Below are 17313 nucleotides of genomic sequence, written 5' to 3' on the forward strand. Positions count from 1 at the left end.
TTAACTGCCTTATATTTTAAATGATTCAAAGTCCTGAGTTGATCTTATATAGCTAATTGTTTCTCATATGCAGTGCGAAGAAACTGGGGTGCTATTTTTTATTTATCCTCATACCTATCTTTTCCTTTCACCTCTACATGGCTCCCAGATTACCTATCTCCAGCTCAGATTGCTTCTCCAGCTTCAAATTCCTCCTATGTTTCTCCATTTAGGTATCCCATAGGCTCTCCAACCTCAAATGCTCCAAACTAAATATAATATCTCTTCCCTAAATCTTAGCCTCTGAAGTCACCACTATCCAACAACTTATTCATAAGAAGTCGTCCTCATGTAACATATCAAGTCCCAAACACTGTATTTCCAGTGTAGTCTACCTTCTGAATATCTCTGAGATTTCCACCCTTGCATTTCCATTCCTGCTGTGTTAGATCGGGAGTTCTGTGATACGCTTCTTGCTTCTCAGGTCCTAGCGTCTCCCTAAGCCTTCCTCCAACCTGGGATCACTACGATCTTTCTCTAAGTCAATTCTGGCCATGCAGTCTCTACTTAAAATTCTCCAAGGCTCTTAATCTTTTCAAGGATAAAGTCAACACAGGCGATGGGGCCTTCTTTCTCCATTTCGTCCCAGCCTGCATTTAGGCTCAACTGTTACCACTTCCATGGGTGATAAAATGAGGCTGAGATCTCACATGAGGTGGTTGTGCAGATGGATGTTGCCTTTGTATACTGGAGAAGTACATTTGTTGCACAATTTAAAAAAAATCAGAATATACATAATTTTGAAAACCAAAACTTTATGTGACATATTCCTCTAAACTTAAATGAAAAGCAAGTTTAGTCAGGTGAGAAAAGAAAAAAATAACAGTACTGAAAAATAGATTTACATATCCAAAATTCTTACCCAATGTCTGCCGGAAAGACACCTTCCAACCTCTTGCTGTTTGAGATGAATCTGTCTTGAACGCCAAGACCATGCTATTCCTGTTGCTCTTCACATTTGGTGGAAGATTGGAGTCACAGAATTTGCCAAGAAGGGGATCACTGATGGTAGAACCATCATAAATTGCCAGGTAGTCTTGGGAACAGAAGGTGGAAGGGACCACATCAAAATCAATAAACCTGTGAAATGAACCTTGTTAATACTGACATTCTCCATTTGATTTCCATTAAATTCTACCTTTAGTTCTTGTCTTAAAAAAGAAAAAAAGACAAGACAAAGGCTAAAAAAGCACAACATCCCAGTATACTTAATAGAAAATATTATAAACAATATAGTATTTTACTAATCAGTGCAAATGTTTAGACAAAATATTTTGAGGGATTGCAATAGATCGAAAAATGGGATAAGAGCTAGGGATATAAAAATGACTAAAATATGGCGTTGGCTTCTAGGAGTTTACAGTCAAGAGCCTATGACGTCTATTTTAGATTAAGTTTTGACAAGTTGAATTAATAGTTATTTATGATTTCAGCAACACTTTAGTTTTATAGTCTCATTAAAAGTACATTGTTTACTCTGTTCTGTTGTTATTTGTACTATCAAGTAGTACCATCATCCTATTCCTTACTTATGGGAAGAATGCTAATAGAGTGGAAGAAACGCTGGCTTTAGAATGATAGCTCCGGTCTCATTCTCACAGCCTCTGTTTCCCTCTTTTAAAATGCACTTCATAGTAAGGTTAACTGCAACAATATGCAAAAACCAAACTATGATATCTGGCATACAATAAATGTTAAAAAAAATACAAAATAAGTGATCATTATTATTATTTTGAAAACCAGGAATATGAAATGTTCGTTTTCATGAAAGAAATTTTAAAAAGACTAAAACTCAGTGGTAGAAAACAATGAACTAAGTTCTCTCGAGTCACATGTGATTGCCATGACCAGGAATTCACACAGGGGATGGCTGTGATCATCCCAGAACCTTCACCTCACACTCCAGTCTCTGTTTTCCTGACATTTGCTAGGATTGACCTTCTGGGCACACTTTGAGGTTTGACGTGACCCTAAGACTTGCTTTGGCCATGGAAATGTAAGCAGGAGTGGTAGGTATTACTTTTTGGAAGAAGTTTATAATTCATTGCTTTCCCACTGCAGTGGTGATCGTGGAAGCAAGTGTAGGAATGAAGCTTCCACCAGCCTGAGCTAGTGAGTTACCAAGATGAGCAGAGCCTCTGGCCAGGCCACACTGGATGTACTCAGATGAGTGAGAGACAAACTCATTGAGTTGAGCTACTGAGCCTTAGGGCTGCTTGTTACCACTTATAACCTGTCCTGACAGATACATCCCTAACTTTTCCCTTACAGCCTAACACAGTATTTTATTCTAGGCCTATGCTTTGTCATTTCAAGTAACTATACCCAGAGCTCCCAAACAAGCAAGGCTTCCCACATGGTTTTTCTTTAGGATTTTATGGTGGGTTTACTACGGCTTATTTTTCTTAAAAACCTGTTTAAGTTATTTGATATCCTGTCCTCATTTTTGTACGTTCTTCAGCTTTCTCAGTGTTTTTTTCCTAGCAGCTATAATAAATAACATAGAATATAGAATAATTTGAAAATACCCAATGATTAAAATACTTTCTTTTAAGAGCCTTAAGATAAAAAGAATCTCTTAATTTTTTATTCAAAAAATTTTGATTGGCTGAATTTTTTCAAACTGATGATGAAAAACAAGATGAAAAAGTTCTTTAGCCACATGTAACATTTAATGTCTTGTAAAAGCAGATGAGGACAGAACAATAGCTAGATAATTTCCAAAATCTCTACCCTTATTTTTACTCTCTAGAGACAACACATTTATTTTCCATAGCATAAACCTACAAAGAAAGATAAAAATTTGAGTTTCCAAGAGGACCCAAAGCACAATTGGCTTTATATTTTGCATCATTTTCCCAGGGGAGCACAGAAGCTATCTGGAAAAGCCCACTGACAGAAAACGTTAGGTGGCCAGCACATTCTGAGAGCCCTTGTGGAAGGATTTATAATTTACTAACATCTATGACTTCTGTAGCACCTAGAATAGTATCTGTTTCATAGAACATGGGTTCTTAGAAAAAGTATAATAAATAATTTTCCAAACACGCTAATGTGAACTTTGACTATAGTGAGCCCCAGGGCAGGAAACAGAAAGAAAACACACATACCACACACATCACACACACACCACACACACACACACACACACACACAAAACTATGATCCTACACGTATAAGAAACAAGTACTCTGCCATAATGGCAGATGACAAGAACCATGCCTTATGCTCCCTTCTGGGCAGGTGACCCCTACACAACTCTGGTGATCCCTACACAGCTCCTGGTCACCTGGGAATTACTGTTTATTTTTTTGCTCTGAGAATTTAGAGGACTTCTTGGTCCTGGGGCACAGCTTCCAGGTGAGATAGTTTCAGGTGAGATCTGCCGTTTCCTTCAAGGTCCCGTCTACAGACAACTTACTGTCTGATACTGGAACCAAATCGAGCTTGAGACCTGTTTTACAGTCCATGGACCCATCTGACATACGAGTTTTCTCATCAATAAAATGAGATTAGTAATATATACATCACATGACTGTTTAAAGAATTAACTAAGAGAATTATGGAAAGTGTTCAAGTCTTTTTGTGTATAAGCCAAACAAATGGAAACTGCTTTCTCTTGCCTTCTCCACACTCTTTACAGGCTTATAATTTTACACTGCATTACATGACGATCCTCTGAAATCACTGGAGAATTGTAACAATTGTTTTAGTAGGTGGAGTGCCTGTTTTTTCCCAGGTTTATGCTGCTGTACAAGCACGCATTCTCCCCTCCTTTAGATTCCCGTCATTAAAGGAATATCTTTTGTCACTGGAGCTGAAACGATTTTCTTAAGAAGGTACGTGTGTGATACATACTTGAGCAGAATCACTTTGTCGTCTGCCACGGTGATGTTATACACACAGTATATATCGCTGGGGTAGTCTGAGTACGAATAGGCAGGGCTTGTGATGATCCCAGCGGAGAAGTTGAACACACCCCCACAGGCTGCAACAGAGAACAGGGGAATATGCAGAGAACAATGAGTCCTCATCGCATGGAAAAATAATTTTGAGATATTCTTTGCTATTGTAACTTGTCCCGTAAGAGAGATGACAATTATTTGTCTTAGAGCAACTTAAACCTTCCTTTATTGTGTTTACAAATAATTCTGGGTTTTCCACTGAGGTGGGGGGACGAGACAGTAAGGGAGGAAAAGCAGGAAAGAAAAATTTAAGGCACATCATGGAATGGAATAGGTCTGAGCCAAATTAATGATCAGAGCGAAAATAATGAGAAAGGACATTTCATGTGTTGGGAGGTAACTGTCTTTTCTCTGTATTGAAGCCACAGATTCGGAAGGATTACACTGATAATGGAAGTTTAGAAAAGGCATGCAGAATCCAAGGCACATTGTGGGCATATAAATCCAGGAAGATCTGCAATCTAGAAATCTTAAATACTATGGAGTCTCCTCTGTCAATGGTAGACTATTAAAAGGTGAATGATTGGAAATCATTTTGGAATGTTTGCGTTTAATTCCCTCTGTGGGCTCTAATGCATAGCTCTTGGGTTCCGTGTATTTCTATTTTGTTGTGAGACTGGTAACGACCATACTTGCCCACATTTGTATTATTGGTACCCAACAAGCCTGAGGAGGCTGGGCCCACTCCCCACACTGAGTCAGCCATCTGCCCAGAGCCCTTAGTTACTCCCATTGGTCAAAACAACAGCCGTAAAAATATAATAAACCCATTACAAGAAAAATAAAATTATTAGTTTTGCTTGGACTAACGTATGAGGAGGATTAGGTTATGCCAGCTAAGGATAGAAAGTGCCCAACTCTCTTTGCAGGAAAGAGGTTTATATTTATTTTCTTTTGTGATTCTAAAATTGGAATGGGGTTAGTATATTTTGATCCTATTCCTATGGCTTATGGGCTATCAGTGGACATCGTCCCCTGAGATCTCTTAGAAATAAGAAACAAGTGGTAGCTGCCATTTAAGGCTATTTATTTATTCATGTATCTAGCTTCAGCAGAGCCCACTTTGTGGGGAAAGCTATTCTTTACATGCCCATAAGTATTCACGTGCTAAGATTCCCCAAGGACATTTGTGGTGGACTGAACATCAGATTTGTCTAGCCATCACCCTACTTCATCTCGTACATAATTATGTGGTCTCTGAAAGCTTATCAAAGCCCAAGTACCTCCCAGATTTGTACATTGTCAGGATTTGAAATCTTAATATCAACAACACGCTTTAAATGTGGATATGTAAAACCCCGTGTTTTAGGAAAATGAGGGATTAAAGAGTAAAAGAATATAAAGCAGCGATGAAACTCCCCAAAACAGCAGTTGTACCCCAAGAATAAAACAAATCAATCATTTTCTTTAAGGGGAAGGAATGTTTGTTGCTCAGTTCTACTCTGTTTGTGCCAGCAGACTGATAGAGCTATAGAAAGTCATACTTTATAAATGGGTGTCAGAACTCAGGCCGCAGCTCACGTGAATAAATTGTGCAGGCCTTTTTTTTTTTTTTTTCATGAGTAAGTAAACATTTTCAGTCTTCTCTGTAGATGGGAACAGTTATTTATTTGAAAGATAATTATTTAACTTTCTACTTTTAGCAACGGCTTTGGTCAAGTAAAGATGCAACACAGATTTTTGCATGATTTGTGTGCCATTTCACTGACGTTGGGATGGATGGTGAGGGGAAAATGCTGCCAGCAAGTTAACCATCCAAGGTTATCACTGGAGAGGAAAAGACAGATATAGTCTGATGATTTTCAAATAAACACACATCAAATTGTAAAGAATGACAAGATCCTGGTAGCTACAAAGACCGTTGCCCAATCTGTGACTTTGATATAGAGAAGTCGCACATTTTAACATAGTTGAATACATCGATCTTTCCTTTTTCTCTAAGGCGTGCACTTTTTATATATTGGTAAAAAAAAAATTCTGTTCCTACCAGAAGATCATAAAGCTATTCTCCTACATTTTTTCTAAATTAATCCAGTATTGCTTTTCACATTAGCAAAGTGACTCGGGAAAATGAAACCCTCACCCGGACAGACCAGGCCAAAAAAATCGCCTTTGTGTAATACACACAGAACTAAAGATAGCAGGAACATTCATTTTTAACTTATCAAAATAAACCTTAATCTTCCACTTGATTTTCAAAGAGTAGTTCTAGCCCAAGTTCATGAAAAAGAGCCTCCCCATATATATTTTTTTATATCTGAAAGACAAATGTCTGAGTATTTTTGGACTAGGAACATAATTGATCTTTTTTTCCCTTAAACACTCTGAATCTTCAAGTTGGTGATGTATGAATCACAATTAAAACTCCTGATGGGAATTACTCAAGAAGAAAATAAATTTCCACACTACATCATTATGGCTACTCACAGGTAATCCTATAGGAAAACTTGAATCCAAAGTCGGTGGTGTGTGAGTTAGAGTAGAAGTTAAGCAGCACTGGACCGGAGGTGGTGACCGGGGACAGGATCTCCTCACCACACACGGTGGCCACAGGCGTGGAAGCTACGCTGCGACCCCTGATGATGTGCACACCGTCATTGTCACAGCTTCCCGTTACTGCTGAGCGAGCTGTGCAAAGCGAGGAACAACCAGCATTTTAATCAGAAGCAACATAAACCACCCATGCTGTAAACATTCAAACAAAGATGTCATGAAGATTCACGCAATTTACACACAAAAGAAAAATGAAAATCGGGAGCTATTTTGGTAAATCGTTATTTTAACTTAGCTTCTTGATGAAACGATGTTTACCTTAGTTACAAAACAAGCACAGGTACGAGAACCCTGGGAATACTTCACAATAGGTAAATCCCACTTGGAAACAATCCAGACTTTTCTTCCTTTGTCAAATGGTTCTTTAGTTCAATGATTATAAACTGGACACAATTTTGCCTCTTAGGGACATTTGGCAATATCTGAAGGTGTTTTTGCTCTCACGCTGGGGTAGCTACTGGCACGCATGGGGTAAAACCCCAGGGATGCTGCTGAGTATGCTGCAATGTCCAGAGAAGCCCTGCAACCCCTGCCCTGAAGCCACAAGCAAAGTTGCCTGGCTCCAAACGTCAACGGTGCCGCTATTGAGAAACCCTGCTTTAACTTGAACTCCGGTCATGGACAGATATTTAGAAATTCCTTAATGGTTATTGAACACCCATTGTAAATGCTCTCACAAGCAACACTAACTAAAGAGTTCAGTGATTGTAAAATATTTATGGTTGTTTTGTTTTCTAGTTATAAAACAAATATGTACTGCAACTCATCCCAAAGAGACATAAAAACCAGAATAAACAAAAAGTTTAAAAACCTGTGATTACTACAATGTATCCAGTCATTTTATGGTTGAATGATTCTGTTAAAACATTAATTGGGATCACACTGAGCATGATCTTTTATAACCTAATTTTTATTAACAGAAAATAACATGCCATCATGCATTTTTATGTGATTAAATATTCTTCTAAAGCATTGAATTTAATGCCTCTCAAATCATAACATATAGATATATGATACCATGTTCAATTAGTCCCCTATGCTTGATAATTCTCTTTTCCACTTTTTGTGATTAAAAATATTGTCAAAACAAACATTCTGTACATAAATGTTTGTGGAAATTTCTCATTGTTTCACTGGAATACATTTTTAGAAGTTTAGTTACTGGTACTGAGGTAAGTTTCTTTTTCAGGTTTATCAAATGGCCCTTTGGGAAGGCATTCCTAACTCACAGTCCCACAGCACTTTGGATATCTGACATTTCCCCCAATTCTACATTTTCGTCACCCTGTAGAGAAACCTCGTAGCCATTAACAATCACTCCCCATTCCTCTCCCCGTTTGTATCGTCCTCCCACCCCCGGACCACCATCTACTAACCTACTTTCAGTCTCTATGGATTTGTCTTTTCTGGACATGTCACATAAACAGAATCATCTAATATGTGGCCTTTTGTGACTGGCTGCTTTTACTTAACAATGTTTTTGAGGTTCGTCCCTGTTGTAGCATGTGTCAGCACTTAATTCCTTCCAAGGCCGAGTGGTATTCCACTGTATGACAGACCACGTTTTGTTATCATTCAGCAGCCGATGGACCTTTGGGTTGTTTCTACCTTTTGGCTATTATGAATAATGTAGCTACCAACATTCATGTACAAGGCTTCGTGTGGATATAGGCTTTCATTTTTTCTTGGGTGTATAAGTGGGAGTGCTGACTCACATGGTAACCCTATATTTAATATTTGGAGGCCCAATCAGACTGTCTTCCCAAGAGGCTGCACCATCTACCACCCCACCAGAAATGCATGAGGGTTCTCATTTCCCACATCATCGCCAATAGCTGTGACTGTCCGTCTTCTATTATAGCCTTTCTTGTGGGAATAAAGTGGTAGCTCACTGTGCGCTGGATGTGTACTTCCCTACAACTAATGACGCTCAGCATCTTTTCGTGTAGTAACTGACCGTTTGTACACCTTCTCTGAAGAAATGTCTGTTTAGATTCTCTGCCATTTTCAAAATGGGTTATTTGTCTTCTATTGTTCAGCTGTAAAAGTTCTTTTACATTCTGGATACTAGCATGATCATATGTTTTTATATCTCCTAGGTGAATACCTAGGTGTGGAATCACTGGGTCAGAAATCAGGGGTGTATTTAATTCTATAAGAAACTGCCAACCAATTCTTCTAAGTGATTATATCTGTGTACACTCTCATCAGGAATGTATGAAACTTCCAGTTGCTCTGCACGCTTGCCAGTATTTGGTACTGTCAGTCTTTTTAATTTTAGTCATCTGGTGTGTGTAAAATGGTACCTTATTGTGATATTTAATTTGCATTGTTCTGATAACTAATGATATGGAATACTTTTTATGTGCTCACCAGCAACCACAGAAAACACTTTTATTTCATATAGATGTCAAATTGAACATATATCTAACACCCCCCATTGTACTTACAAATTCCCCATTGTAACTGAATAAAACTACATTACAGCATTTTATATGATTGTATACTATGACATGGTGGATGGACTCTGACATACGACTGCCTGTTTGTTGTTAGAACACTCTTATAAATGAAAGAAATTATGATATACACTTGCTTTATAATTTCAAGTCCCCTGGCTATAGACCTTGTTTCAAGCATGGGCATGTGACCTAAGCCAATTCAATTAGGGTAAATTTCAACACCCTTGCTTGGAATCTGGAACAGACAGTAGTGTGCTGGTAAATATAACAGCCAATTCTCTGAGGGAAAAAATAGCCCTCATTTGTAGCAGTTGCCAATTTCCATGGTATAAATATCTCCCTATAGCCAATGCCAAGCTACCAACATGAGGCCATTAAATGCAGAATTTGGAATGGAGGAGCAAGGCTGACTACTGCAAGATGGTATAAGCCAACTCCAGCTGCCACTGGATAGCCGCCCTCTCTCTTCCTGGATGTGCACTAGGAACACACAACCCCCACTGTGAGGGCAGCTACCCTGCAGCTAGGAGAGAAGCCAGCCTTAAAGGGAGGCTCACACTCAGTTGCACAGGTGAGAACAGAAAAGGTAGAATACCGCATGACATAATTGAAATGCTAGATGACACCGATTTGAGGCACACCCAACTTTGAGCTCTTCCAGAAGTTAAAGTCAACAAATTGTCCTTTTATGTTTAAACCACGTTGAATTGTTTCCTGTTAATTGTACCATAAAAATCCCTCATCCATACAGTACAAATTATCATAATCATTGTTGTAATTACTTTTTATAAAACCCCACCATTCTGAGCATTGTTGATAGAATGATTACTCCAAGGTAGAATATCAGACCCGACTGGGCCAGTCAGACATGTTCACAATGTAACTGAGTAAGAGGAGTCAACAGTGGGAGCCGGAGATGTTCAACTTGGAAAAGCACTTTTCCACAAGCTATCTCCTGACATGGGAAGGAAGCCATGCTGTAGGAAGGGAAAATAAAGTTGTCATGTAGAAAGCAGCAAAAAGAGAGGGGGCTAGAGAGAGCACTCCGCAGGACTCTTGTTCCTGCTTCCACTTGTTCTCAAAGCCCCTGACTCCCTTTCTTATTTTGAAACCTTTCTTTGAGGAGATGAGATAACCCAGTATCCTTCCTATGAACTCTGATTTATATCTAAGCTAACTTGAAGATAATCTAACTTGAAAGAATCTTGATGAGTGCATTTTTGTACATATCTGTACATTTAAAAGCTCCCTCCCCTTTTTAGATCTGAGTATTATCTTAGATAAAATTTATATTCTTATCAGAAAATATCTATGCAATATAAATCTTAAGTCATTTTAGGAATGAATTTGGTTCCTCAAATGAATTTCTATTTAGCTTAAAGAAATCTTGAGGTATCAATTCAAGATGCATTTATTAAATTAACCTCAAAGAATTCCTTCACTTTGAAGATTCTGGACTAGAAATGCTTCTAATTGGGCATAAATCTACAAGTTAAAAATGTGAAATGCTTGACCTCAATGATCATATCATATAAATAGAAGCAATATGGTTTTGGAAAAAATAGGACAAAAAAGAAATAGACTGGTTTGAATATTGCCAGATTATGTATCTTAATTATAATCTCAAAATTTGTCTTCAAGACAACAATAGCTCCACTGGAATTTTAGAAAATTTAGAGTATGTGAGTTTGAGGAGAAAAAAAATGTTATACATTAATTGTAAAAATACCTCTAGCCGGCAAAAATATGTAAAGTTGTAAAAACAAAACGAAAAGAAATATTGCTGATTCTAGATTAAAATCTTGGTCTCACATTGGTCAAATGGCCTGCTATACAGGTATCCTTTAAGTATCTCTCAGTTTTTAAGTTGTTGGCCTAATGACATATCACAGCGATAGTTGTCTTATAAAATTACAAAAAGATTGTGAAAAATAAGCTAAAGTGTGTCATATGCTTGATTATTCCTCCAAATAATAATTTAAAAGAACTAGTTTAATTATAGAAAGGTCATCCATGAAGTAGAGGTGACATATCATTATTGAGACATAACCAAAACTCATTAACTATTTATAAAAGATTTGTATACAACAATAAGGAAATTGGGCAGAAGAGAGGCAGAGGAAGTTATGAGGGGATTTTAATTTTTTCGTAGATAGCAACAGAACATCAAATATAAACAAACCATTCAAGATAATCTGTTCATTCTCAAAGCCTGACTCAATAAATTGTGAAAGTTATTTAGGCAAGTTGTTGGGTGGATACAAACATTCTTGCATCCTTTCCAGTAGTCATTTCTTAAAGTTATGGTGTCCTTCCAAATTGTTTCCACAAGAACTCAAACATTACAATATATCAGATATTGTATAGTTACCTAAAGCATAAGAGCTACCAAGGATTAGCTAAACCAGGTAATATACAAAAGAGTGAGATTTAAGATGTCATTAGGCATCAACTAATTCACACACATACACATTTTTCTCAAGCTCTACCTATCACATTACTGCATCAGATCAAAGATGTCAGATTCTTTAATGAGAGGACACTTGGTGACAAAGACTATAGGCAGCAGAAAATAATGATATTAAAACCTTTTCCATAATCATAGGGGGAACCAATTGAATATATAATCAAAATAGGTACAGAACTCTAAAGTAGAATATGTATAATTAAATCCAGCTAGGAAGATTGCCTTCTAGGGAGAGAGGAACTTAGTCAAGGTTTGAAAAAAGTTCTTCAAGAAGCAAGATGGTTATCAAAAATGAGTTTACGGTCAAGAGGCAGCATTCAGACATAGGAGAATTTGTTAGGAAGAGAAGTACCCTGACATTGAACAATACTTTCTCCCTGGACTACAGCCCATGTCATGGGACAAGGGGCTACAGTCATTCTTAATTCTATCTCCAGTAAGTGATTTCGTGTATATTTACTACTGAAATCTCTGAAGCACAAAACGATCTTCCATGATGTTTTAATGAGTACTTTCCATCCTTCTAAAAAACTTTAAAATACATTTATTGTTTGAAATGAGTAAGGCTCTCTTAGACGTCCTGAAATATAATTTTTATCATATTAAACTTTATCACAGAGCAAGGTTAAATTCTGATTTCAGTCATGATTCCAAGAACTTGGAGAAAATGGACAGGAAACCAAGGATGAGTCATTCAGCAAATGGTAGAAACTTGTGGAATTTAAATTCAGACTGCAATTTTCCCCTGAGAGTCATAGATAGAAGCAGAGATAGATGCCAAAGAGGAAAAGAGGGAAAAATTCTTTTGGTTGGAATATTTTAATATTGTATATAAGATAAAGTTTTTTTTGTGTTTTTTTTTTCTGGTAGGGAGAAGCAGGTGAATTAGGGGGCAGCAATGAGTGAGGTCTGTTGTCTGTCTAATTAACTTTGCTCCAAGTAGTTTGGAGACTAGTAACCTCAATGGAGCACATGATTCAGCGGGCGAGAGAAGCATGTGTGAGTATAAAACTAAGCTCTACGGAGTGGGCAAGTCAAAGTCTTATGACATAGGCAAGCAAAGGATCTCACATGACTAAAGTGTCTCCGCTAGTGCTTGGCCAATTTGAATAAAATGTTAATAGGAACTATCTCCTAAGAATCATTGCCCAATACTTCTAAAACAATGAATTGTGAAATGGACCTACATTCTGTTTCTTTAGAAATAATTGAGAAAGCTAAGAGAAGAAATGGTAAGTAGTTGAGTAATAGCACTTAAAAAAATTAAACAAAAAAACACTTAGATTTAAATGCGGTGGTCAGGGGGATGCAAACTAAGACAAATAACAAAACTCAATTTTTGTGCTTCTTGGCGGGCAAAAGGGGAAATCTAAACCTAAACTGTCTTTCCTTTTTCCTTTTAGCTTTATAGTAGGTATAGCCTATAAACCAAGACTTCCAAGTTAATAAAAGAAAATTCAAGCAAATATTATGGACTTCCTTCCTCTCTGGCTGTCCTGGAAATCTAAAACAAACAAACAACAAAAATGACTATAATCTTCCTAGCAACATGGAATTATCTACTTGGCCAAATAAATAATAAAAACACAAAATATACTTTTAGACTGCTCAATATTGGGGAAATTAAATAAGTAGCTATTTAATGACATCCAATTCCAAAATAAGTACAAACAGTGAGAGTTTCTCTCTCATCCTTTGCTGTAAACTTCGTCTGTTTCTGGTTTTTTATTTTTTGACCAAAAGAAACATTTTGAATTTGTGAATTCCCTATTTTATTTTACAATTTTTGAGGACACCGTTAAGAATTTCAAGAGCCATTTTAGTCTTGAGATTACATTCAGAAAAAAAAAAAAAAAAGAAAATTTCTTTCATGACTTTTAACTGATTCCTTCGGAATTTTTATACTGAAGTAGTGATTATATAGAAGCTATGAGAAGTCTGTAGTTTATAGTGAGACTAGTATTGGAAATGTAATAATAATGAGAAAGAGAAACTTAGGTCAACATACAATATCACATCATACTTTTAGAGTAACATAACTATAGTGGAAAGTAGTTTACTGAACCTTGGTAACCTCCCTGTTGGGAAAGTACCAGCGTGTGGTTGAATAATCAGTATCCTAGCCTGAAGAGTAAACCTTGCCTAACCAGTTGTCACTGCTTAGCAAACACAATGTGAGGACTAGTGCTTCCTCATAGGATTGTGTAGCATGGGGTAGCCCATCTTTTTCTTGCCAAATCCACCTTTTATGTTAATGGCCCACCAAAAACACAGGTCTAGAACACAGGTCTTCATCTTCACCTAGGTCAGTGCTGGCTCTGCTTGGAAATACTTAGTCATTGGGACATAGTCTCTCATAAACAGTCCCTATGGCCTAGAGCAGCTAGAAAGGCCAATGCTCTTGGGAAAAGAAAAAAAAAAAATAGCTGTGATTTTTCTTGAGATCAGTTCTCAGGTTTTTTTTTGTTTGTTTTGTTTTTTTGTTGTTTTTTTCTATCTTTACTTTTCTGGTAAGGCTGTGTCTCCATTGTTTCTTTGCCTTTTTGTTGTTGTCTGTTATTTCTGTGTGGTGGTATTCTATGATGTTTCCCTCTGTTTCTTCTTTTATTACAGTTTATATTTCAGTTCTGGATTTTTTTTGAGTGGTTACCCTTGTTTATGTAAAAGAAAGTTTGATATTTAGTGTATTCCATTTTGTTCAGCACGCTTACTTTCTCCATTCCCATATTCCGGTTCAGGCCTTGACTCTTCCCCTTTTTATGTTTTGGTTGCGACAAATTGTCCCTGTTGATGGTGGTCGAATAGTCTCTTTTAGTATTTCTTGTAGTGCAGGTTATGTATTAGAAAATTCCCTCAGCTTCTGTATGTCTGGAAAGGTCTTTATTCCTCCTTCATATCTAAAGGATATCTTTGCTGGATATATTATTCTTGGCTCATAATTTCTCTCTTTCAATAGTTTGAATATTTGGTTCCACTCCCTCCTGGCTTGTAGAGTTTCTGCTGAAAAATCTGATGATAATCTAATGGGCTTTCCTTTGTAGGTTACCGTCTTCTTTTCCTTGGCTGCCTTGAGGATTCTTTCTTTGTCGTTGATTTTAGACAGCTTCAATACAATGTGCCTTGGAGAAGGCCTGTTGGGATTGAGGTAATTAGGTGTTCTATTTGCTTCTTGGATTCGAGGATCCAGTTCTGTCCACAAGTTTGGGAAGTTCTCATCGACAATTTGTTTGAATATATTTTCTGTTCCCTTCTCTCTTTCTTCTCCTTCTGGTATGCCCATTATTCTTATATTGCTCTTTCTGATGGAGTCTGAAAGTTCTTGTAGAGTTCTTTAAGTCTCAAGTCTCTTTCTTCTTCCATCTGTGTAATTTCCAGGTTTCTATCTTAGATGTCACTGATTCTTTCCTCCATCTGGTCAACTCTACTACCTAAGCTGGTTATTTCATTCTTAATTTCTTCTACTGAGTTCTTAATCTCCAGAAATTCTATTTGGTTCTTTTTTAAAATTACAATCTCTTTCATATAATGCTCGTGTTGTTCTTTGATTGTGTTTCTGAGTTCATTAAACTGCCTTTCTGTTTTTTCTTGCATCTCGCTGAGTTTTTTCAGAACTGCAATCTTGAATTCTCTGTCATTTAAGTCACATATTTCCATATCTTTAAGTTCCTTTTCTGGAGACTTTTCACTTTCTTTCTGAGCCGTCTTATCTCCTTGGTTATTCATGGCAATTACTGATTTATTATTTCTCTTCCTAGACATCTACAGGAGTGGCTTCTGCAACAGGTTGATAGGAAGAGGTCTTTCTTTTGTTTTCCAGTATTTGTTGGTAGAATGTTTTATTTTCTCTCTGACTGCAGCCTTTTTTTTTCTCTCTCACACGGTAGTGCTATGTTTTCTCTGCACTATTCCAGCTTCTCACACAATGGGGGGATTCCTTGGGAGACGGGCTTCTCCTCTGTTAATAGTTCGCCTGGGTCACAGGGCTCAGTGTCCCGGGGGGTATGCGGAGAGCTTTCGAAGTTCCGAAGCTCTTCCTGCACCAGATTCTGAGCCCGTATGTTTCAGCAGTTCTGTTTATTCCTGCAGGGACCCACCCAGAGAGGTGGGGCCAGGCACGGGGTGAGTTGTGAGAGGTGGCCCAGAGCAATGGCGGCAACCACCAGTCCTGCTTCCACAGCTCCCTCCCCTTTGCTGGAACTAGTTGGGCTGCAAATCTGTGTCTGCGGTCCACAGTTCTCAGAACAGCAAATATTTGGTTCCTTTGATCTAACACTGCTACTGTTCCGCTTCTAGCATCGGGCAGGTGGAGTCGGGGTGAGCTCTGGGAGGGTAGGGAGGGGGCGGCTAGTCTCAGTGCCTATAGCTTCCATTCTCTGCTCGGCAGTGAGGGCTTAAACCACTGTTTTCAGCCTTCTTCCCTCAGTCTTTTCTCCGAGGTCTCTGCTGTGAGTGTTGGGTTCAGCCGTGTTATATGCTGCCCCCTCAGCCCTGTGGGAAGCGGAACCCTAGCAGTCCCAGTTCTTCCCTCTCCCACAGCTGCGGTAGTTCCCGGAAGCAGTGAGCTTGGAGCACTGAGCTAGGTCTGCGTCCTGTGCCCGCGCGGCTCCGTCTCCACACTTCTCCCTTCCCTGCTCCCGGCTTGTGCGATTCGCCCACCTTTAGGTGAATTCAGTAGTGGGCCTCTTCGTCTTGCCTGTCTGCTGTGCAGGGAGTCCTTTGTGGAGTTATTGTTGTTCGATTAGTTGTAAATTCCAGGGGAGCTTTACAGAGGCTCACCTCATGCCACCATTTTGATGATGTCAATCTATTTCTCAGTTTTATCATAATATGTTGCACATGAATCCCTCAGGCTCACTTTAGAAGGGGTAGAAGTTTGTTTTTACTGTAGCTAAAAGATCTCTAGCGTGTTGGTGGTATTCAATGAATGTCAGTCTTGATATGATTAGTGATAAGAATCTAAGTATAAAATAAATTTAATTAATGTTGCCCTTTTTGGGAATCATCATAATTCAATTAATCTATAGCCAGAAATTACTCACTTAGCAGTTTGAAAATGCTGAGTACTTGTAATCCTGGAAATGTCACACGGCATTATCATAAGGATATTATAGTATTAAAAAAATCAATCTTTCTAACTGGGTGATGATTAGCAAATTCATTAGTAGAAGCAGAAATCACTTAATCTGGCAAAACCAAATATCTGCTCTCAGGAGACTTATGTAAGGGTGTGTCTGGAGAGCCTGACTCACTGGTAGCAGAAAAACAATGACCAATCTGATGAGTTACAGTTCACATGATATGTTTCTACAGGCATCATCTAACTTTCATAACTAATATTTTATATTTTTAAAAAATGAAAGTGGTTATCAGGAGGAAAGATGCAGTCATTTACACAAAGTCACAAGACTAGTAAGTGGGCAACCTGGCATTGGAATCCATCCTAAAAGGCTGTGTTCTCTTCCACCATACCCATGTAAGGTATTCTAGAGTGTGCTTTTTCTTTTACCCACCTAGTTAAAGAAACTCAGGAAGCTACTGTTTGGGGTCATATAGGTTCCCTTGTAATAATACATATACCATTGGCAATGGCAGTGCTTTTTGTGGCTGTGTTATATAATATATCTACCGGCATCTCCTTTTTCACCCTAAATGATATTGGCATATGACATTCTTGTATTTATGCAATGTAATGAGAATAAATGCCATACAAATGCACAATGTAAGCCACACATTTTCTGCTGTTATTAAAACAATATACCCCTGAATTTAAAAATAATAGGAAAGGTTTAAAGAAGAAAATCAGTATTGCAATCTATGGTACAGTCGT

General features: G+C 37.9%; 1 protein-coding gene across 1 annotated transcript in view; it reads right to left on the reverse strand.

The window, feature by feature from the left end:
• Positions 1-17313, reverse strand: part of CUBN (cubilin) — a 238602-nt gene that overhangs the window by 35568 nt on the left and 185721 nt on the right. The window contains exons 57-59 of the mRNA XM_074324816.1: positions 6432-6632; positions 3898-4027; positions 902-1119 (exon numbers count right to left, since the gene is read on the reverse strand). Of these exons, the coding sequence (XP_074180917.1) occupies positions 902-1119; positions 3898-4027; positions 6432-6632 (549 nt within the window). The remainder of the gene's footprint in view (positions 1-901; positions 1120-3897; positions 4028-6431; positions 6633-17313) is intronic.

The sequence above is a fragment of the Rhinolophus sinicus genome, linkage group LG02 (assembly GCF_036562045.2).
Source record: "Rhinolophus sinicus isolate RSC01 linkage group LG02, ASM3656204v1, whole genome shotgun sequence".
NCBI classification, from domain to species: domain Eukaryota; kingdom Metazoa; phylum Chordata; class Mammalia; order Chiroptera; family Rhinolophidae; genus Rhinolophus; species Rhinolophus sinicus.